This window comes from Erythrolamprus reginae, chromosome 1, assembly GCF_031021105.1.
Source record: "Erythrolamprus reginae isolate rEryReg1 chromosome 1, rEryReg1.hap1, whole genome shotgun sequence".
Taxonomy (NCBI): Eukaryota; Metazoa; Chordata; class Lepidosauria; order Squamata; family Dipsadidae; genus Erythrolamprus; species Erythrolamprus reginae.
This window is the reverse complement of record NC_091950.1, coordinates 141,390,773-141,413,788: the sequence shown is the minus strand read 5'-3', so window position 1 is coordinate 141,413,788 and position 23,016 is coordinate 141,390,773. Positions and strand designations below refer to the sequence as shown.

At 42.6% G+C, this 23,016-nt stretch overlaps 2 protein-coding genes across 3 annotated transcripts; both read left to right on the top strand.

The window, feature by feature from the left end:
• Nucleotides 1-3,826: 3,826 nt before the first annotated feature.
• NDUFV1 (NADH:ubiquinone oxidoreductase core subunit V1) lies at nt 3,827-13,055 on the top strand. Its single transcript, XM_070726562.1, has 10 exons — nt 3,827-4,062; nt 4,729-4,811; nt 7,825-7,995; nt 9,159-9,342; nt 9,465-9,654; nt 9,938-10,150; nt 10,313-10,479; nt 10,556-10,637; nt 12,488-12,633; nt 12,792-13,055. Exons 1-10 carry the CDS (start codon nt 3,982-3,984, stop codon nt 12,870-12,872), a joined length of 1,398 nt encoding a protein of 465 aa, XP_070582663.1. The 5' UTR covers nt 3,827-3,981; the 3' UTR covers nt 12,873-13,055.
• Nucleotides 13,056-14,987: 1,932 nt separating this feature from the next.
• NUDT8 (nudix hydrolase 8) lies at nt 14,988-22,722 on the top strand. Of its 2 annotated transcripts, none has more exons than XM_070726550.1 (5): nt 14,988-15,093; nt 18,522-18,784; nt 20,205-20,337; nt 21,228-21,305; nt 22,154-22,722. In XM_070726550.1, exons 2-5 carry the CDS (start codon nt 18,528-18,530, stop codon nt 22,373-22,375), a joined length of 690 nt encoding a protein of 229 aa, XP_070582651.1. In that variant the 5' UTR covers nt 14,988-15,093; nt 18,522-18,527; the 3' UTR covers nt 22,376-22,722. The 2 variants fall into 2 exon arrangements, with proteins under 2 accessions (XP_070582651.1, XP_070582644.1); XM_070726543.1 differs by lacking the exon at nt 14,988-15,093 and adding an exon at nt 15,205-15,524.
• The last annotated feature ends 294 nt before the right edge of the window (nt 22,723-23,016 follow it).

The window sequence follows — 23,016 nt, the reverse complement described above, 5'->3', positions numbered from 1 at the left end:
GGCCTGTATCACTGCTGGGGAAGGGAAATCACGAAAATTATCTATCTCATCTCATCTCATCTCATCTCTCCTCTCTATCTATCTATCTATCTATCTATCTATCTATCTATCTATCTATCTATCTATCTATCTATCTATCTATCTATCTAATTATCTATCTAATTATCTATCTATCTATCAGATTTGTATGCCGCCCCTCTCCGGAGACTCGGAGCGGCTTACAATAACAATACATAATACAAATCTAATGGTTAAAAAAAAACAGTTTAAAACCCTTATTATAAAAAACAGTCATTTATTTATTTATTTATTTATTCATTCATTCATTCAATTTTTATGCCGCCCTTCTCCTTAGACCCTTAGACTCAGGGCGGCTTACAACATGTTAGCAATAGAACTTTTTAACAGAGCCAGCCTATTGCCCCCACAATCTGGGTCCTCATGCATCCCAAACAAACCATACATAAAATGAAACAGCCCGGGAGAATCAATTTCCCCATGCCTGATGGCAGAGGTGGGGTTTTAGGAGTTTGTGAAAGGCAAGGAGGGTGGGGGCAGTTCTGATCTCCGGAGGGAGTTGGTTCCAGAGGGTCGAGGCCGCCACAGAGAAGGCTCTTCCCCTGGGCCCCGCCAAATGACATTGTTTCGTCGACGGAACCCAGAGAAGGCCAACGCTATGGGACCTAATCGGTCGCTGGGATTCATGCGGCAGAAGGCAGTCCCGGAGATATTCTTGTCTGATGCCATGAACTATGGACATGGAAGCCTTTTACAACCCAGGATAGAAGCTTTTGCAATAGGTTTCTGGTTTATTAGGGTAGCAGGCAATAAGGCTAAAAGCACTTTGAAAAAAGAATAAAACGCAGCTCTGCAAAGACTGATTTGTGTTGTGGCCTTGACAGGAATAAGAATGTACCATTCACTCATGCTCTTTTCCCAATAGAATCAAACTCCCAACAGTTGCAATTTTTCTAAGTCAACAGTTCTTATAAATGTCACCCCGCCCTTTTAAATATATTCTGGTCTCTCTTACTACGGTAGCAGTGTATATTTTCCTTAGCAGTAATCTGCATGACTACATTTCCAAGATTATGGTCTACACTGCATTTCAGGATTTTTGTTTTTCTCTGGATCTGATATTGAATTCTATTACAAAATGAAGAAAATATCCTCTTGGGTCAGTTTGATAATTTCAGCAACCATTTCTAAGGTTATTTATTTTCAGAGAGTTGTCTATTAAATAAGTATACAAATTATTTTCTTCCACCCACCCTAGCTTCACCAAACATTCTTGTCATGTGTTCCATATTTTCAACTGGTGCAGTGCCCAGTCACTTCTTTGTTCTGTGTTGGATCAAGTTATTTCTATTTATTATACATTTAAAATATGCCATACTGCTATTCTGCTTGAGATTCTTAGGTATTTTCATTATATAAGTTTATGATACATACAGTACCTTATAGGTTAAAATATTCTGTAAATGTACGGTATCTTTGAGGAGAAAAAAAAAAGCGTTTCTCATGGCAGACTTGTAGCCAGAGTTCTCTTAATAAACCAGAATATCTGAAGAATCATCTCACCCCATTGGGATAGGCTTCCCTATTCATTCTAACATGAGGCAACTATGCAACTTTACAACTTGTGGACATCAACTCCCAGAATTCATGGTCATGCCCCACAATCATTGATCATAATTGTCCTTTTTGCTTATTAGGTGTTTGGTTGGTCTTTTGTTCAGCCATACTGCCTGAGAAATTGTTAACGCAAGCCTCTAGCTTCTTGCTACCCAGGTTAGCAATGTGCAAGCAGCAGTACTAGCTCTGAAAGAGGCGAATGCTCATAGAACAGAGAAGCTAGGGTTAGGAGAGTCAAGTGGAGTTGGAAAATGGAGATACTGCTGTAACGCCTCCCTGCATCTTTTGTCTGAGGTAGGTACCTCACTGTCTAATGGCTGGATTGGTCTTTCTATAAATGAGGATTGGAAAGTTATGTTCCAAAATCTATGTATGATTGATGATTTTGGAGCACTTCCATGCAACTGCTATTCTAAAGTACACTCCAATATAATGGGATCATCCTTCTTGGGCCAAGAATCAACAGGATCAGAGAGATCAGTGATGTAATCCTCTTCCTGGCAGAACAGATTAGCAGCTTTCTGAAAATGAGGTAAACTGGCAAATGGAAGCCCCAGCGGAGCTAATGGAAATGGAGGGATCCAGAAGCTGTGGTTCTTTATGTACCAGATACAAACAGAAGCATAATCAGAATGCTTCATATTTAAGGAGAAACTATTACAGAAAACAGATTCTAGAATTATATATTATTTAGCTTTAAAATGAAATTGTTTTTCTCTTCATGCCATGTCACGATCCTGCAGACTGCAAAGCTATGAGCATTAAAAAAAATGATTATACTTACGTTCTGAGAATATGCTTGGCTGAAGAGCAGGATAAATCCTTGCCAACTAACTAAAATGATGAGCCAGGGTGGCACAGCAGGTAGAGTTCTGTACTGCAGGCCACTGAAGCTGACTATAGATCTGTAGGTCAGCGGTTCAAATCTCATCACCGGCTCAAGGTTGACTCAGCCTTCCATCCTTCTGAGGTGGGTAAAATGAGGACCCGGGTTGTGGGGGCAATATGCTGGCTTTGTTAAAAAGTGCTATTGCTAACATGTTGTAAGCCGCCCTGAGTCTAAGGAGAAGGGCGGCATAAAAATTTGAATGAATGAATGAATGAATAAACAAATAAATAAATAAATAAAAGAAGTAAATAAAGCAAGCCAGTAGAGGATATTTTTGTGAAAAAAGCAATATTATATAATTTTAGAAGATAGGAATACCTGGAATGTAAGTCCATAAATTATAAAAATATTGATTACAACTGGAGACCTCCAACAACATACATGTGGGATTTATAGCCACTGCATAGCCCAATGAGTAGTTACATAAAATACATATAATAAAAAAACATAATTTGAAGCAGTAAACAACCCATCATTATTAAAATGACAGAAAAATTTATTTTTAAATTGGATAAAATAGTAAATTCCCCATCTTATGAACTTTCCTAAAGTACCTGGTTGACTACTGGCCAGCTAACTTCATATGTGACAAATCCAGTAGATAATAAATATTCTGCAGGGTTTTATGACTGCAATGATTTATTTTATAGAACCGTGTAACAATTTCACAAACAGGCTATCAAAAGGTGTACAGCAATCTTCACAAATGGAATACTAAAAGGTGTAAAATCCTTGACCTAAACTGACAAGAGAAGCGAGTTAATGGTATGATCCAAGTTTCACTATGAGTTGCATTTGAAAAGCCAAAAGGCTGCAGATGGTTGTGCAGTTGATTGCAACAACGAAAATTAGATCGAAAAGATATTCGGTACCTAGTAAAAGATGGTTGATTTTGCTACAAACATATTAATTTATTGTAAACTTTTAATTACAAACTTCTGCCTTAAATACATAGGGTACTAATAGTTAACAGATGTGAAATTTCATTTCCTTGTATTAAAAATAGATTTTAGAGTAGTCCCTTGCATTTCCTATAATTTATTTTGTTTAAAAAGGATCCTAAATACTATTGTCATACATGTTGCAAACAAATCCGACAGGAAACTTATACTGTACTCTTATAAATATATGTTATCAACCACTATGCGACGCACATATACTTCTTTATTCCACATCCATAACCTCTTGCTCTAAAAAAACCCGAACCTTCGCCGCAGTCTGTCATTTCTTCAGCACTAAACACTGGTTGGAGATCGCGTGCGCTTCCTTGGTGGAACTAAAACTACAATTCCCATGATCCCAGACGCCAAAGGAAGTTTGCCCCCGTCTCTGGTCATTCGGGAAGAGCGAAGAGAGAAACATCGTGACGTATTATTATTGCGCCCGACAGGTGAAGGTGACGAGGTTAGGAGCTGCAGCAGGGGAGGAGGATCCCCCCCCCCCCTTCGCTCTCCGCTATGTTGGGGGCTCAGACCTTGCGCCTCCGTCCGATTTGCACCCAGGCTCGCTTTTTTTCCGCCGCCGCTGCTCCGGAATCGGTGACTTCTGCTTGCCTTTCTTTTGTTTCTTTTTCAATAAGGAAAAGGGGAGGAGGGATGGGGACCTATACAACTGCAGCAGTGGTTCTCAGCTACGTCATTTTTTTTCTTTTTGTGCTGTGCATATTCTGTGTAATCCGTATTGCAATACAGTACAGATATTATTAAAATAGTTTTAACTTCTTGAAACCTGTCTTACACGTTTTAAAATAATATATGCATTTCATAATTTCCCGGTGTGCCACAGAACTAACGTTATGTTCAAAATTGTGCTGCAGATTAAAAAAAAAGATTGTACTAGAGGAATAAGGGTAGGGAGAATGGATGATGCAGATCTCCAAAATCCTGCTTTTTGGATCTTGGTTCCTCCAATGTGCTTTTTAGTTATTTCTATTTTTACCACGAACACGAGTTTTAGAATATACTGTATAGTCTTGGGGGAAGAGTGCTTTTTCATTGCTTGTTATGCAGATGGCTCAGTTTCTGTGTTTAGCTTTTGGAAAGAGATTTATCTGCTCCTTTTGCTTTTAGTTTTTTTTTGCTTTTGTCCTATTTTTGTAGTATGTTTTTTTCAAAGTTTATTTATTTATTTATTTTTATTTATTGGATTTGTATGCTGCCCCTCTCTGTGGACTATAGTTAAAGCTATTTCTTTTTGTTTGACAGGCACCCCCCAAAAAAACACAGTTTGGCCCTCTCAAAGATGAGGATCGCATTTTTACTAATCTTTATGGACGTCATGATTGGAGGTGAGCAACAAATATGTAGAATATATACAGTGATCCCTCGATTTGCGCGTTCTCGATTAGCGCGAAACGCTGCAACGCGGTTTTTCAAAAAATATTAATTAAAAAAATAAAATATTAAAAAATAAAAAATAAGTCCACGCTAGTTCTCTCTCTCTTTCTCTCCCTGTTGCCGGCGTGGTATATGAGAGAGAAAGAGAGAGGCAGAGGTCGGGCGCATTACCGGGAGGTGGAGGCGGCATGGGGACGCTGGGTGCCGGGGACTCCGAGGAGGGGGTGGACGTCTGTTCCCTGAATGGAGACCGCCGGCCGCTCAATCGGGCCGGCAGGGAACAGAATGGAGCCTTCCGCGGCGGGGCTGGTAAGGGGGGGAGCCGAGGGGGGAGCCGAGCCCAGCCCCGTGGCATTCGCTTTCCTCCCGCCCGCAGCCGACTGATCGTGGGCTCCTTCGCAACCTCGGAGAGCTTCCTGGTTTTCGTGAGCTTTCATGCCCTGGAAGCTCTCCGAGGTTGCGAAGGAGCCCACGATCAGTCTCGGTTGTGGGTGGGAGGAAGGCGAATCCCCCGTGGGCTCCGTTACATCTTCCGCTGCCAGCCAGGCCATGCTGGCGGCAGCGGAACAATCGCTGGCTGTCAACTTTTCTTTTTAAAACTGGGCAGGAGCTGACTTGCCTCCCCAGTGCTAAAAAGAAAAGTTGACAGCCAGCGCTGCGACTGACGGAATGCTGAGCCTCCCGTTCTCCCCCACCTCGCCCCTTCCGGTTTCGGCGTTCGGCAACGGAGTCTGGCGCTGGGGCCATGCGGGGCCGCTCATCCAGGGGGGCGTGGACTGGCAAGCGGCAAGCGATCTGGCGGGAAGACCAAGGGAAGGTTCCTTCAGCCGCCCAACACCTGATCCGCTCCGCAGCGCGGCAGCAGCGAGGAGCCGAAGATGGGGTTTCCCCTTTGCCTTTACCCCATCTTCGGCTCCTCGCTGCTTCCGCGCTGCGGAGCAGATCAGCTGTTGGGCGGCTGAAGGAATCTTCCCTTGGTCTTCCCCGCCGCCCACACGCAAACTCCACCATCTGCGCATGTGCGGCCATGAAAAAAATGGTGCACATGCGCAGATGGTGGTTTTTACTTCCGCATCCAGTATAACGCGGAAATCGGTTAGCGCGGGAGGTCTTGGAACGTAACCCCCGCGCTAACCGAGAGATCACTGTATTTGCTTGCTGACAGGAAAATATACAGTTTTCAAATCTTTTTTAGTTAGTGGAGAAAAAAAAGTAAATGGAGGAAATGGAGGGTTAAACATTTAACTAGTGAATGAATTGTAGGCTGCCAAAAATACACTGCTCAAAAAGAAATAAAGGGAACACTCAAAGAACACATCCTAGATCTGAATGAATGGAATACAGTAATACCTCATGATACGAACTTAATTGGTGCAAGGAGGAGGTTCGTAAGACGAAAGGTTCGTAAGACGAAACATTGTTTCCCATAGGAAACAATGTAAAGTCAATTAATCCGTGCAACCAAAAAACCCCCCGCAAAAAACCGGCTTTCGGCGACTGCTGGGAAGCCGCGCGGCTGTTTTAAAAGGTGACAGCCGGCCTAGGGGGCTTCCCAGCACCCCCCCGAACCCGGGTTCGGGGTTCGGGGGGGTGCTGGGAAGCCCCCCAGGCCGGCTGCAACCTTTTAAAACAGCCGCACCGCTTCCCATCTGTCTCCTGAAGCCGAACGCTAAAGCCGAACTTCCGTGTTCGGCTTCGGGAGACAGCTGGGAAGCGGCGCGGCTGTTTTAAAAGGTGACAGCCGGGCTGGGGGGCTTCCCAGCAACCTCCCGAACCGAACCCGGGGTTCAGAAAATGTTTGCCTCTTCTTACGAACTTTGTTCAAGTTACGAACCAGCGTTTGGGAGGCTTCTGGGAAGCCCCGCCGCCCGGCTGTCACCTTTTAAAACAGCCGCGCGGCTTCCCAGCAGTCTCCGAACGCCGGTTCGTAACTCGAAAAAAGTTCGTAAGAAGAGGCAAAATTTTTCTGAACCCCGGGTTCGTATCACGAGTTGTTCGTAAGACGAGGGGTTCGTATCTTGAGGTACCACTGTATTGTCATTGAATACTTTGTTCTGTACAAAGTTGAATGTGCTGACAACATGTGAAATTGATTGTCAATCAGTGTTGCTTCCTAAGTGGACAGTTTGATTTCACAGAAGTTTGATTTACTTGGAGTCATATTGTGTTAAGTGTTCCCTTTATTTTTTGAGCAATATATTTTTCTACTTATCTAACAGTTGTGGTTTACTTCAATACAATTGTAATTGTTTTACATTTCTCTAGTTGTATGTATTTGTGTGCAAAATTGCTATCTTGGCAATTAAATTTTTGTGATATTTTGACACTGCACAATTTTGTGATCGTGCATTTATTTGTGCAGCTACTACTAATGCTTGTTAATTCTGTAAGTATCAGTTTCCATACATGGGGCTAAGAGAGTAAGCAATGAAAAATTCAGTGTGATGCAAATTCTGCTCTTTACTTGTGCTACAAATACCAGAGGACAAGGCTTGTGTCATGACATCATGGCACAAGCCTCATCATAATGTTTTATCTTTTTGTCATTATTGTGGTTAGAAATGAGGATTCTCAACTCCATATACAAGAGGAAGATATATTTCCTAATTCCAAACATTTCCAAATTTCCCATGTATTTAGAGATTGCACTTATGGTACAACTCAAGCTAGAATCAAAATGCTCCAGCCTCCTAATTTTATATATACTATATTAAGAACACTTAAATGTCATGTGAGTTGGGTCAAGAGTGAGCAACTGGGTCAAAATCATGATTAAATCATACTCATGCCTGAAGGAAGACTAGAACTTGAAGCTTTCCAGATTTAGTCCAATATCTTAACTTCTACATTAAACTGCTGTAATATTCTGAGATATCTGAACAACCCTGGATGGGGAAAACAGCTCTGAATTTATTTACAAAATGGAATTAATGTGCATTAATTCTCTTTCGTTTTTGTCTCTAGGTTGAAAGGGGCTTTGAGCCGAGGTGACTGGTATAAAACCAAGGAAATCCTGCTGAAGGGTATTGATTGGATCTTGAATGAAATAAAGACTTCAGGCCTGAGAGGCCGTGGAGGAGCTGGCTTTCCCACTGGCCTCAAATGGAGCTTTATGAATAAGCCTCCAGATGGCAGGTGTGGTACCAATTATGAACATTATAGTTTCAAACGATAGACCCTGCCCATCTTCTTGTGCTGAACCTGTCTAAGCCATTGTTTTTTCTTCTACTTTTGGGTTGGGAGGCCATTTATTATTAATTAGTATTTGCAAGTGTGGTTTCCATTTCGGTCTTTTACATTTAAAATTGTGCATCTCAACTTTGAAGAATGATTTATATCTGTTTCAAAAGTTTGAAACCCATCTTTTATTCTCTCTTTTTTTTTAAAGTTGTGTTCTCTAGAAAGATTGGCTCTGTGAAGCAGCCAGATCTCGGAACTTCTTATCCAGAAGAGCTGCTATAAGTGGATAATAGTTGGTTTGGCTAGGTGAATGGAGTGTGAAATTCGTACTTGGAAAAGTCAGCTTTTAATATCTCTGTGTGCGCTCTTATTCAAAATTCACCTTTTTTCAGCCTAGTTTGTCATATGGCTAATGTTTTGTAAGCCGTCCTGAGTCTACAGAGAAGAGCGACCTAGAAATCCAATCAATCAATTAATCAATCAATTAATCAATATATTAATTGATGGGGGGACATGATCGAAACATTTAAATATGTCAAAGGGTTAAATAGGGTTCAGGAGGGAAGTGTTTTTAATAGGAAAGTGAACACAAGAACAAGGGGACACAATCTGAAGTTAGTTGGGGGAAAGATCAAGGGCAACATGAGAAAATATTATTTTACTGAAAGAGTAGTAGATCCTTGGAACAAACTTCCAGCAGACGTGGTCGGTAAAGCCACAGTAACCGAATTTAAACATGCCTGGGATAAACATATATCCATTGTAAAATAAAATACAGGAAATAGTATAAGGGCAGACTAGATGGACCATGAGGTCTTTTTCTGCCGTCAGTCTTCTATGTTTCTATATTGTCATTTGCTGTAGCTGCAGAAATACAAATATAATTTCTTTAGTAATATTTAGGATGCATACTTGTATGCTCAGGTTTTCCTAAGCCTTGATTTCCTTGCAGCTGAAGTTGAACACTATGATCATTGAGTGAAGGTTCTGAACTAGATAGATTAGTTATGTAGTCTGTGTATAAACTTTAAAAGATTAGGTAGCATTACTAATTGTAGCACGCATTGATAGAGAGGCTTTTCTTCTTGTTGCTGAATATAATTATTTTTGTGTTTCAGGCCTAAATACTTGGTCGTGAATGCTGATGAAGGGGAACCAGGAACCTGTAAGGATCGGGAGATTATGCGTCATGATCCCCATAAGCTGATAGAGGGCTGCCTGGTGGCAGGAAGATCTATGGGGGCTCGAGCTGCCTATATCTATATACGTGGAGAGTTCTACAATGAAGCATCAAACTTGCAGGTTAGCTGCTCTCTCTTGTGGTTACCTTAATTTTGTCTGCTAGATTGCTTTTTTCTATGGTCAGAAATCAAGGTCACCGGTGTTTGGGGTTTGGCTGTAGTAATTAATGCTGTCTTTATTAGGTGGCAATCAAGGAGGCCTATGAAGCAGGACTGGTGGGCAAGAATGCTTGTGGCTCTGGCTATGACTTTGATGTCTTTGTAGCAAGAGGGGCAGGTGCCTATATTTGTGGTGAAGAAACGGCACTTATTGAATCCCTTGAGGGCAAACAGGGCAAACCCCGCCTCAAGCCTCCTTTCCCTGCAGATGTAGGTAAGGCATTTTAAATGCTTCTTCTACTGGTGGCTGTGTATGTGTGTGTATGTGTGTGGATTTCTAATATGCTTCTCCAAATCAACATGAGACTCTCATTGTCTATTGATATATAAGGCCATCAACATAGTTTTTTCACCTAAAATAACTTTTAAGTCCCTATCAAATATTCCATTTAATAGTACTAAAACTCCCATTTTGATTATTCTTGTGCCCATTCTCCTTTTCGTCTTAGATCATTCAGAAATGTTGTTATGTTAACACATTTTCTTTCTTTCTCTAGGGGTTTTTGGGTGCCCTACCACAGTGGCAAATGTGGAAACAGTTGCGGTAGCTCCTACCATCTGCCGTCGAGGAGGTACCTGGTTTGCTGGCTTTGGGCGGGAGCGTAACTCTGGCACTAAGCTTTTCAATATCTCGGGCCACGTCAATACCCCTTGTACTGTGGAAGAAGAGATGTCAGTACCATTGCGTGATTTGATTGAACGACATGCAGGTGAGAGTGACTTATTCACCCTAAATAATGAGCTGTCACTTTAATGTAGATACCTATATTAGTGGCATCAGCTTTTCAGTTCATGTTGTTCCTCTTGTATGTTGACCTAATCCAATCATCTAAAGAACCAGGCTTCATGGTGTGTTTCTTCCTTCTGATCAGGTGGCATTAGAGGTGGCTGGGATAACTTGCTTGCTGTGATTCCCGGAGGCTCTTCAACTCCACTCATCCCTAAGTCAGTGTGTGAGACAGTTCTGATGGACTTTGATGCCTTAGTGGAGGCACAGACTGGGCTTGGGACAGCAGCTCTCATTGTCATGGACAAATCGGTAAGCAATGTTCTCTAGAGTTATTTCTATGGGATTTGCATATGACACATCTTCATTTTCTTCTCTTTCTCCCCAGACAGATATAGTTCGAGCCATTGCCCGCCTCATTGAATTTTACAAGCACGAAAGTTGTGGGCAGTGCACACCTTGCCGAGAAGGTGAGTGTTATTATTCAAATCTTTTGAAGCGTTATCAAAATTATCCCAGAATTCTTTGAATTAGGGTTGGAGGTTGAAAAAGAATTATTTTTTATTTTTTATTTATTTATTAGATTTATATGCCGCCCCTCTCCGTAGACTCGGGGCGGCTCACAGCAATAATAAACAATATGTAACTAATCTAATAATTTAAAAGAAACACTAAACGCCCCATTATTAAAAGCAAACATACACACAAGCATACCATACATAAACTGGTATTATAAATTGCTAATGTGCCAGTATTATTTAAAATACAGTGGAAGCAGACATCTGATAATCCCATTTATCCCTAAATGATAAGGAAGATTCAGAATGTTATGAAATATGGAGTGTTTTCTACGAATGGTTAGAAAAAAGGAAAGAAAAGGAAGCTGTATGAAAGATTCGTAAATATGTTTAAAAGTTTTAAAAAAATTAGATTAGAAAATTTAAAGATGCTGTAATAATCAAATATAGATGTAGGAATATGGAAAAATAGGATTTAACAAGAAAATCAATTTGAAAATAGGTTACACATAAGACCGAATATTAATCGTTGGTATCGTGCACTGCAGAATAATTTAAAAGTGAAGATTAAGATGTCAAAGAGACAGCAGGGGAGGGGGGTTTATGTATACAGTGATCCCCCGATTATCGCGAGGGTTCCGTTCCAAGACCCCTCGCGATAATCGGTTTTTCGGGATGTAGTGGTGCGGAAGTAAAAACACCATCTGCGCATGCGCGCCCCTTTTTCCATGGCCGCACATGCACAGATGGTGGAGTTTGCGTGTGGGCGGCGGGGAAGACCCAGGGAAGGTTCCTTCGGCCGCCCAACAGCTGATCTGCTCCGCAGCGCGGCAGCAGCGAGGAGCCGAAGATGGGGTTTCCCCGTTGCCCAAGCAACGGGGAAACCCCATCCGGCTCCTCGCTGCTGCCGCGCTGCGGAGCAGATCAGCTGTTGGGCGGCCGAAGGAACCTTCCCTGGGTCTTCCCGCCGCCCAGGCAAAGGGGAAACCCCAAGATCGCTTGCCGCTTGCCCGTTCACCTGCCCGCCCGGCCGCTCGCTTGCCCGTTCTCCCGCCCGCCCGGCCGCTTCGCTTGCCCGTTCTCCCGCCCGCCCGGCCGCTCGCTTGCCCGTTCGCCCGCCCGGCCGCTCGCTTGCCCGTTCGCCCGCCCGGCCGCTTCGCTTGCCCGTTCTCCCGCCCGCCCGGCCGCTCGCTTGCCCATTCACCCGCCCGCCCGGCTGCTCGCTTGCCCGTTCTCCCGCCCGGCCGGCCGCTCGCTTACCGCTCGAGAGCAAGAGGGGGAGAGATAGAGAAAGAGAGAGAAGGAAAGAAAGAGATGAGAGAGGGAGGAAGAGAGTGTGAGAGTGGAAGAAGCAAGATAGAGAAAGAGAGAGAGAAAGAAAGATGAGAAAGGAAGGGAGTGACGTCATCAGGTGGAAAAATCGCGATATAGCGTTTCGCAAAGATCGAGATCGCGAAACTCGGGGGATCACTGTAGTTGCTTTTGTTATGCTTTTGTTTTTTGTGTTTTTTCTTTTTTGTATGTTCTTAAATACAAGACAGAATAGTGATCAAAATGTAATTATGTGATGATTGAGAGAATGTCTTTTTAAAATGTGTATATATTTAATAAAAATTTTTTTTTTTTTTTTTAAAAAGACATCTGAAAATCCCTGAGAGGGAAATTGCCAATCCAAGATTAGGAACAGATCTGTAACCCTGGGAAGAAAAACCAATTTACACTGCTGTGTTCAGTATTGTGCTGCCTTGTTGATTTTCATGAGGCTTTGTATTCCACTTTTAATGTTGATTCCCTTCCTACAGGTGTTGACTGGATGAACAAGGTCATGTGGCGATTTGTGAAAGGCAACGCGCAAGTGGCAGAAATTGATGCACTTTGGGAAATTAGCAAACAAATTGAGGGACATACTATTTGCGCCCTGGGAGATGGGGCTGCTTGGCCTGTGCAGGTAATTTCCTCTTTACTTCAGAATGTGCTGAAGAATCACACTATTTGCTTGAGGGAGGGCTGGAGATGAAATGATTTTGCAGGGAGGCCTCAGGATGGTGTTCAGGGAATGCTACATATGTATTTAATGGGTAACTCCTGTGCTTGATTTTTTTACAGGGTCTAATTCGTCACTTCCGTCCAGAACTTGAGGAACGGATGAGGCGATATAATTTATCTAAACAGCAGGCATCTGGATGAACAGTTATAAAGCCCACTTCAAAGAAGTCACACCGTTCTATAATCTTTTGTAGCCCACATCTACTTTTGCTTGGGCTTCAGTAACAGAATTTAGTTTCTATTATTTGTGACAACTTGCCTCTACTCACGGTTTTTCTGTTTTGATTTTTCTTCTTGGGCAGTTTATTAAATACTTTAGACTCATCTTTGTAATTTCTTGCAGCAAAGAAAATAAGGTTCATACCTGGATGTGGTCTTACTTGATTGTTGGATTTATATGGCCATCTAATTCATAAATGCGACTCTGGATGGTGTACAGCATTAGAAATAGAGTGCAATGTGCCCCATGAAAATAACTGAGAATTAAACCACATAAGAAGCCCTACAACATCTTACAGAGCAAGCGCAGCAACATCCTGTGTCTTAGGCCTTGAATTGCCTTTATGTACTTCTTGGAGTGATTATGAAATGAAGCAAAGAAGCCTTTCCAATGTATGTGAGTTCATGGGAAAATATTGTCCAAAACAACCAGTCAGGATTCTGTAGTACATAAATATAACTTTGATGAATTCATCTAAATCTTTACTTTCCCATTCCTAATTCTTCTGCAAGGCCTATAAATCTGCAGATGAAATGGAAAGCTGATTGTATTATTAATTTGCAAATATTTTTTATTTTTTAAAGTACACATCAGGATGAAATGGCTTAATGCAGCACATCTAGCTCTGCAGATATATTTCACTATTGACTTGCATATGTAGTTGGATGTGCAGTTGGCCATATCGTGGAGGAATTCATTGAAGAAAGCAAAGAGGGGCGGTATACAAGTCTAATAAATCAAATCAAATCAAATTATGTTTGGAAGAATTAGTGCTGAAAGGAACCCAGGCTGTGAAAGAACACAGTGGTAATATTAGTCATCTTTAGAACCTGGAGGTTTAGTAAGAAAGGAGTAGTGCAGTGTAATAAAAGATGGCTTTCATCCTACTTCTTAAACTAGCTTTTTGAATAATGTACAATTTCAGGATTCACGTACTGTGCTCTAAGTCAAAAAACGTAATCATATTATGGCTTACTACATTATGTTATTCTAGTATTTTTGCCTCAGCTGTTGCTCTGGAACAAATTAAAAGAAACAAAACATGACAGTTTCAAATTGTTTCATACTAAACGGAGTAGTTTGGGCTGCTTTTTTTTTCTTTTCTGGAATTCTATACTGGTTTTTAAACTATCCGCCACCTAGAGTTATTCAGTGGCCTCTTAATTGCTTACATACATGGATACCATATTGTGATACAAAGTCCTGTTTCATTCATAGTGAGAACAGCACAGGATCTTTGGAGAACTTATAAAGGATAAAACATGTTATATATTAGGGCTCCAAACTCAGGAATGTTAAACTGGGACTTGCCCTCTTATTCACTTTACATCATTATGTTCTGCCATGGTGGCATTTGAATTATTTTACATATTTCTCCATAGTAGATAGGCAACAAATTTTGTTTTAATATATTGAGGCTAGCAGACATGCTTAAAATAACTTCCTGAATAATAGGTGATACAATTATAAGAAACTGCGGGCTATTTATCATTTCATTTCTATTTATACATAACAAATGATTCTGACAATTGTTGGGTGCATTTATTATTTATTACCATCCTGCCTTTATTACTTTTACAAATAACTCAAACATATATCACTTTGTGGATTAATTCCAGGGCAGAAGACCCCAAATAAACTCCCATTTTGTCATTGATGCTCTCATTTTGCTATCTTCATGTGGTTTAATACCTGTCCTGAAAAGTAAGGATAAAATTAATTTGAGGAACATCTTAAAATCTCATAAAAGCTAGTATCAGCCTTGAGTTAAATGGATATTTTTGCATCCTATAGTCTTAAGAATACATGTATATTGGGTGAAGTTCAAACTTTAAGACTTGTGGACTTCAACTTCCAGAATTCTTCGGTCAGCATAGCTGACTGGAGAATTCTGGGAGTTGAAGTCTACAAGTCATAAAATTGCCAAGTTGGATGACCTCTGCTCTAACCTTTCCAGCCACAACATCCTAAGGTCGCCCTCAAGGTCTCTTTAAAGGGCGAGGGAGCTCTCGAAGCACCGCCCAGCCTCTCAGTTTGGGGCGCGGTTTTTTTCCTCATTGGCGGAGGCGGCGTCCTCGGCTGTCGGTTTTACGCTGCTCGGCCAAGAATTCCCTCTCTTTGACGGAGGAACGTTTCTAAGAGGTTAGAATGGCGCGTTCCATATTTCGGCCTGGCGGAAGTGTGTCCTTAACTGACATCGGGCCCCCATTTGTTGAAAAGCAGGCTAGGAAGCTTTTCACTTCCGCCATATTTGTTGAGGGAGGGGCGGGGCTAAGAGGAAGAACTGTGATAGTGGGATTCTCTGCTGAGTTGTTTGCTCTTGAGTGTCGCTGGTTGCGTCGTCGGGTAGTTGGCGGGTAACTGCGGGAGGGACCCGAGGACTTTCCCGTGCCTGCCCTTGGTGGCTGCTCTCGAAAGAACGAAACTCCTTTTTTTCCCCCTTCTGGAAACTTTGAATGGGACGGTTTCAGAAACCCCGGCATCTCCTCGATGGGGTGGACTACGGCTCCCATCCCAGGCTGGTTGGCTAAGGATAATGGGAGGTGATGTCCAGCTCATATGGAGAACTCTGGGTAAAGCTGATAAGGCAAAATGACAACACCAAGACCTGCACCCTGATTGATTGATTCATTCATTCATTCATTCAATTTGCTTGTCCCCCTTGTCTGTCTGTGTCTGTCTGTCTGTCTGTCTATCTATCATTTGATTTTTATGCTGCCCTTCTCCTTAGACTCAGGGCAGCTTACAACATGTAAATAAAAATATTATAAAAATATTTACTGACCCCTCACATCCTGGACACAAATTGTTTCAACTCCTACCCTCAGAACGTCGCTACAGAGCACTGCTCACCAAGACAACTAGACACAAGAACAGTTTTTCCCCTAAAGCCATCACTCTGCTAAACAAATAATTCCCTCAACACTGTCAACTTTTTATTAAGTCTGCACTTCTATTTCTACTAGTTTTTCTCATCATTCCTATCACCCTTTTCCTCCCACTCAGGACTGTATGAATGTAACTTGTTGCTTGTATCCTAAGATTTTTATTAATATTGATTGTTTCCTTATTGCTTAGTTGACCCCTATGACAATCATTAAGTGTTGTACCACATGATTCTTGACAATGATTCTTGATTCTTTTCTTTTATGTATGCTGAGAGCAGACGCACCAAAGACAAATCCCTTGTGTGTCCAATCACATTTGGCCAATAAAGAATTTTATTCTATCTCCCTAGGGACTCTATGATAGTTATGTGGAGGACTTAAACCCCTGCCTGCTCTGGGCTTGTCAAGTTCCCAGTGTGTTTCCCGGGTCTTTCATGCTTGTCACAGCCATGTTTCCTGATGATACAAAATGAGTGTGGCAGATCAAGAGTGGTTGGTCCAAATTTGGCAGGGGAGATGAAATGTAGACTCTTGACTTTGGATTCCAAACTTTAGCCTTTCCTGCCTCTCTTACACAACAAGTTTGGACTAGCCTTAGGACAGTAATTCTCAACCTTTCTAATGCTGCAACTCCTTAATACAGTTCCTCATGTTGTGGTGACCCCCAACCATAAGTCTCACGCCAAGTCTCCCAAAAGAGCTTTAAGCTGATTGGCAGGAAGGTCCAAGGGACACTCCCACTGTAAATGCCTGATTGGTCGGATTGTAAAAATATGTTCCAAGGTGCCAGAATAGAAGCTTTAGTTCCTAATACCATGGGAAATTTGTCTTTTCCCATGGCCTTAGGCAACCCCTGTGAAATGGGCGGATCCCCAAAGGGGTCTTGACACCCCAGGTTGAGAACCACTGCCTTAGGAGAAATATGCGGTGAGGCTCAAGTAATTAACCAATTAACCGAGTGACAAGGTGTGGACTGGGATTCGTGCCGCCTTCTGCTGCACGAATCCCAGCGACCAGTTAGGTCCCACAGAGTGGGCCTTCTCCGGGTCCCGTCAACTAAACAATGTCGTTTGACGGGACCCAGGGGAAGAGCCTTCTCTGTGGCAGCCCCAGCCCTTTGGAACCAACTCCCCCCAGAGACTAGAATTGCCTCCACCCTCCTTGCCTTTCGTAAGCTTCTTAAAACCCACCTCTGCCATCAGGCATGGGGGAACTGAGATATTCTTTCCCCCTAGGCCAGTGATGGGCAACCTTTTGAGCTTGGTGTGTCAAAATTCGCCAAAAAACTGAACATAACTCGGGTGGTGTGTCACCTTGAGAAAAAAACTGGGTGGCATAGAAGTATATTTATATATATATACATATAGGTAGGTAGGTAGGTAGGTAGATAGACAGATAAACAAACAAAAAATAAATATAAATATAAATAAATAACAAATCCCTTCTTTTTTATTAAAAGAAATTAATAATAAAACAAAACCAAACTCTATTACTATTAAAACTCTCTCTCTCTCTCTCTCTTCCTATCTTCTCTCTCACACTCTTTCTCTCTCTCTCTCCCTTCCTTTCTTTCCTTCTCTCTTCCACTTTTTTCTCTTTCTCTCTTTTCCTTCCTTCCCCTCTTCCCCTCCCTCTCTTTCTCCCTCTCTCCCTTTATATTTATCTCTTCCTTCCTTCCTCTCTTCCTCCCTTTCTCTCTCCCTCTCGTTCACTTTTCTCTCTTTGGCGAACCCCCAAACTGTTCAGATTCAAGAAAAAGCTTATCAAGGGGGGTGGGGGGGTTGTAAAAATCTAGTTATGAGCCACCAAAGGAGGAAGCAAATGGTGCGACGTCCACGCAGGGTTTTTTTTCAGACTCTCTTTTTTGTGAGCCCAGCATGATTTTTTTAAATTACAAATTAATAACCCGGTAAGGGTTTACCTTAGCACCGTCTCCTGTAACACCGTTCTGGAAGGCGAGCAGGGAGCAGAGGGGCGAGGGCGAGGGGTCCAGACCCTGAAATAGGCCTGCAACCCCTCCCCTCGCTCCCAGCGGCCCCTGCGAGCCAACCACCGTTCGTGGTGGGCTCCGATGCTTGGTGCCGCGCCAATCAGCTGGGAGGCGGCGCCCCCCCACCAGCTGAAACTGACGTCCAGCCGGGGCGATTCTTCCCCCGGCCGGACAGGCATGCTTGTGCTGCCAAAGGCAGCGTGTGGGCGAGCCTCCGCTCCGCGCAGGCACGCCCAGCTGGGAGGCGGTGTTCTCGCCCCTCCCAGCCATCGCAAATATCGGCCGGGCGAAAATCGCCCGGCCTCTTAATTAAGGGGAGAGGAAAAATAATAATAATAATTGTGGTTGCAATTGCACTCCCTAAAGCTCCGTTTCTCCGGCGGCCGCGTGTCACCGAAAATGGCTACGCGTGTCAGTGCTGACACGCGTGTCATAGGTTCGCCATCACTGCCCTAGGCCTTACAATTTACGCATGGTATGTTTGTATGTATGTTTGGTTTTATAATAAGTTTTTTTTTAGTTGTTTAGTATTGTATTGTTACATGCTGTTTTTTGTCACTGTTGTTAGCCGCCCTGAGTCTGTGGAGAGGGGCGGCATACAAATCCAATAAATGAATGAATGAATGAATGAATGAATGATTAATTAATTCAGCTGAAATTCTTCCCTTCCTCTCACTCCCTCCTCTATTTAGGACACTATGCTTCCGTCTCTGCACTGCCTCTGCCGGCGTACACTCCGTATACCCATAACCAACGTGGGTCTGGTACGTAGATATTTATCCTGGGAAAACGAGCAGCGGTGCAGAGGACTGCTAGAGAAATCCACTGCCCGGTACAAGAAAGAAACTATGAAGGCAGCTGTGCTGGTATCTCTCTGCTTAGTGGCTGGGGAGCCAGCGATCCTGTACACTCTGCGTTCCAGCACCCTGACCGGTTTATACGGAGGGCAAGTCAGGTACTTGACAGTTTAATTTTCCTCCTTGGTAAACGCAAAGATGAACTGCAGAATACCCAGATGGGATTCATTAACCCTCAGCCACATCCTCCTCTTGTCTTTGGTGGATCTCATAAGGTTTTTGAAGAACAGTTTAAAGTCTAAATATAGAGAAGGTTGCATTGGCATCCTTCTGTCTCGAAAGACCATGGTATCATGCTCTGGATTCCCCAGAGCATGAAGTCTGGGTAGGTTAGTATACTGCTCAAAAAAACCACTCAAAGAACACATCTTAGATCTGAATGAATGAAATATCCTCATTTAAAACTTTGTTCTGTACAAAGCTGAGTGTGCACAACAACATGTGAAGTTGATTGTCAATCAGTGTTGCTTCCTAAGTGGACAGTTTGATTTCACAGAAGTTTGATTTGCTTGGAGTTATATTGTGTTGTTTAAGTGTTCCCTTTATTTTTTTGAGCAGTGTATAGCCTAGAGAAGGATAACAGTCTATCCTAGAGAAGGTTAAAGAGAGGCAAAATAAAAGTCTCCAGATGTATGAAAGTCTTGCAACTGTAAAATAACCTTCATTGTGTATTAATGTGTATTGGACAAAATAAATAAATTAGATAGATAGATAGATAGATAGATAGATAGATAGATAGATAGATAGATAGATAGATGGATGGATGGATGGATGGATGGATGGATGGATGGATGGATGGATGGATAGGTAAAATAGATAAATAAATAGATAAATAAAACGTAACTGTTTCTGGGTTGTTCTAAAGAAAGGGGCAGGGAAGCATCGTTTAGCTCAGTGCTTCTCAATTATTTTCTTTTGCATCCTCCCTCCCAAGAAGAAGTAAACATTTTGCACCTCCCCAACTCTGCCTATGAATGTAGTTCCCAAATTGCACCCCGCCGTGAGACACGTGTCCTACCTGATACTTGTACCGGTACCTCAATTCGCGTACCTCAGCGTTGTGTCCAGGGCAGCCTGTTCTCAAAGAAAACATCTCGTGAGTTTGAGAAGTTTGATTGAACTCGTGAGGTGTTTTATTTTAGACAGGCTCCCCTGGACACAACGCTGAGGAACGTGACAGAGGTACTGGTAGAAGTGTCAGGTAGGACACACGTCCTACTCCCTGTGGTAAAAAAGCACGTTCCCTGGGGTTCACTCGCCCCCCCACCCTGGCATCGCTCTGCGCTCCCTCCGGAGGGGGGGGGCACCCACTGTTTGAGAAGCACCGGTTTAGCGGAACCTTACAAACTGGCACACAAACATTTAATAGCCATATAGACTGGGGAGGTATTTCAAAAGCAGGATGGCAGAAGATGTCCAAGAGACTTTATGACTTTCCTAGTCCCTGTTAACCTTAAGTAGCCTTAAGATTTTCCCCGCCCAAACTTCCCTTGCACAATAACTCATTTGCTTCTGCAGTTTCCCAGGTGGAAAGCGTGATGACTCTGACCAGGATGCCATCACCACGGCACTGCGAGAGACCCATGAAGAGCTGGGCATACAGTTAAAGGAGGACTGTGTCTGGGGGATCATGAGACCTGTTCCTGCTAAGGTAATGTTTAATGTATCCCCTTGTCTTCAGGGATAAGGTGTACTTTGGAATAGGCTTCTGTCGTGGAATCGCGATGGATGTACAGTGGTACCTCTACTTACAAACTTAATTTGTTCCATGACCAGGTTCTTAAGTAGAAAAGTTTGTAAGAAGAAGCAATTTTCCCCATAGGAATCAATGTAAAAGCAAATAATGCGTGCGATTGGGGAAACCATAGGGAGGGTGGAGGCCCTGTTTCCTCCCAGGAGATTCCTAGAGAGGCCCCACGGAGGCTTCTCCCCGCCTTTTCCGGCCCTGTTTCCTCCCAGGAGATTCCTAGAGAGGCCCCACGGAGGCTTCTCCCCGCCTTTTCCGGCCCTGTTTCCTCCCAGGAGATTCCTAGAGAGGTCCCATGGAGGCTTCTCCCTGCCTTTTCCAGTTACAGTTTCGGAAGCTCGGCTTTGTAAGTGGAAAATGGTTCTTGAGAAGAGGCAAAAAAAAATCTTGAACACCTGGTTCTCATCTAGAAAAGTTCGTAAGTAGACGCATTTGTAGGTAGAGGTACCACTGTACTGCTTTGTGCTAGAATCAGTTGGTGGGCGAGGGGAAATCTTTTTTTGGAATTGCTGTCTGCAATGAGAGAAATGGAAAATTTCCAGAAAATAGAAAAGGTTGGGCTAGGGCAGGGGTAGGCAAACCTGGCTCTTCTATGATTTGTGGACCAACTCCCAGAATTCCTGAACCAATCATGCTAACTCAGGAATTCTGGGAGTCTGTATGTCATAGAAGAGCCAACTTTGCCTACCCCATGGGCTATTAACATGCCACCTAGGATATGCTTTGCTTTATGCTTTTCTTTGTTGGGATGGTGAAAGACTCATATCTGTTTAATTCTGCCTTTCCCTCCCTAGACTAATATGATGGTGGCTCCTGTACTAGCAAACCTAGGGCCTTTGGAGGACCTGACACTGAAACCTAACCCCCAAGAGGTAAATCAGAATATTAATTGGGACACAGTGACACGGTGTACAGTGTTCCCACGATTTTCCCGAGTTTGAACTTCGCGAAAAGTCTATACCACGGTTTTTCAAAAATATTAATTAAAAAATACCTGCGGTTTCCCCCCCTATACCACGGGTTTTCCTGCCCGATGACATCATATATCATCACCAAACCTTCGTCCACCTTTAATAAATAGTTTTTTAAATAAACTTTAATAAAGAAACACGGTGAGTAATAATCTAAATGGTTGCTAAGGGAATGGGAAATTGCAATTTAGGGGTTTAAAGTGTTAAGGGAAGGCTTGTGATACTGTTCATAGCCAAAAATAGTGTATTTACTTCCGCATCTCTACTTTGCGGAAATTCAACTTTCGTGGGCGGTCTCAGAACACATCACCTGCGAAAATCGAGGGAACACTGTATCACATCATTATTTTTATTCAATATATTTTTTCCAGGAAAATTGGTGCGAAAGAAAATTCTCAGACACTTAGTGATATTTTAGTGTCAATTCTTCCTATCTTAAGCACTAATTCCCTTGGAAGTAATCTCTTGAGTAGAGCATAAGCAACCTATGGTAGGGTTCCTATGGGTTGGATGCACCATGTTCTTTCTTTTTGATACCAGATGTTTCTATTTCTGAAACTCTCTCCCCCCCTACCCCCTTTTTTGCTTCTCTTTATTTCAGATCCTCTTTTTCCTCCCCCCCCCCCCCCAATATTACAATTTGAGATCTGAACTGATTACTTCCAAAGTATTTTGATGGAAGAGAAGTCATCCCCTAACTAAATTGGACAAGTTATGCTTCCACTAAATCTTTGTGGTTTGATTTACAGGTTGAGGCTGTCTTCACACTGTCTTTCTCCCACTTGCTACAAGAAAAGAACCAGAGCTACACCCATTATTGCCGTAAGGGGATCTACTCCTACACTTTGCCTGTCTTCCTTCATGGTCCTCACCGTGTATGGGGTCTTACAGCAATCATGACAGAGCTGACTCTGGAGTTGCTAGCACCAGGAAAATACAGCATGCGGACTCATGTCATGGGTCAGCGTTGACTTTTGACTCAAATTCATACTTGTATCTGTTATGACCTCTTTCTGTTTTCCATATTTGCCAAAGGACTTCATAGAATTGATGCTCTCATCAGCCAAGGGCTGCTCCTTTTCCTTGTCATAAGAATCTTCAAAACTCAGGCCAGCTCAGTTCTGAATAACAAGAAGAAATCTCCAGCTGACTACCTCAGAAGGCTACTATTCCATTATTGGCAAAAAGCAATGATGAAACATTTATTTAGTTTACTGTTATTATCTGAATGAACAAGGATGCTCGAAACCTTATGTAGGTTTCCGTTTTAGCAGGTATATGTGTTGTACAAATAAAACATAGCTTTTAACCTGAAAAAGATTCTAGATCTGCATTCTAAGCTTGCCTGTTTGGTAATGGCAATAACTGAGTGAATGATAAAAGGAGCATTTGCTAAAAAAAGCACTGGCCTTTAAGGTAGCCAAATAATAAGTTCCCATGATCCATGTTAGGATGCAAATTTGTGAATGAATATTGATCCCTATTTCTTTCATATCTCCACTGTGTGCGTGTTTGTGATTTTTTTGTTGTCACCCTGGTATATCACAGCTTCCTTTTTGCCTCTTGTTTGTTTATTTGTTTGTTTGATTTTTATGCTGCCCTTCTCCTTAGA

What these genes read in the sequence shown, in the direction of transcription:
- NUDT8 (XM_070726543.1), top strand. Translation starts at nt 15,498, where the DNA reads ATGTCCAGCTCATATGGAGAACTCTGG. An exon ending in TGAGACCTGTTCCTGCTAAG is followed by an intron (nt 20,338 to 21,227) that starts GTAATGTTTAAT and finishes TTCCCTCCCTAG; the next exon opens with ACTAATATGATGGTGGCTCC. An exon ending in TGAAACCTAACCCCCAAGAG is followed by an intron (nt 21,306 to 22,153) that starts GTAAATCAGAAT and finishes TTTGATTTACAG; the next exon opens with GTTGAGGCTGTCTTCACACT.
- NDUFV1 (XM_070726562.1), top strand. Translation starts at nt 3,982, where the DNA reads ATGTTGGGGGCTCAGACCTTGCGCCTCCGTCCGATTTGCACCCAGGCT. An exon ending in AATAAGCCTCCAGATGGCAG is followed by an intron (nt 7,996 to 9,158) that starts GTGTGGTACCAA and finishes TTTGTGTTTCAG; the next exon opens with GCCTAAATACTTGGTCGTGA. An exon ending in TCATTGTCATGGACAAATCG is followed by an intron (nt 10,480 to 10,555) that starts GTAAGCAATGTT and finishes CTTTCTCCCCAG; the next exon opens with ACAGATATAGTTCGAGCCAT.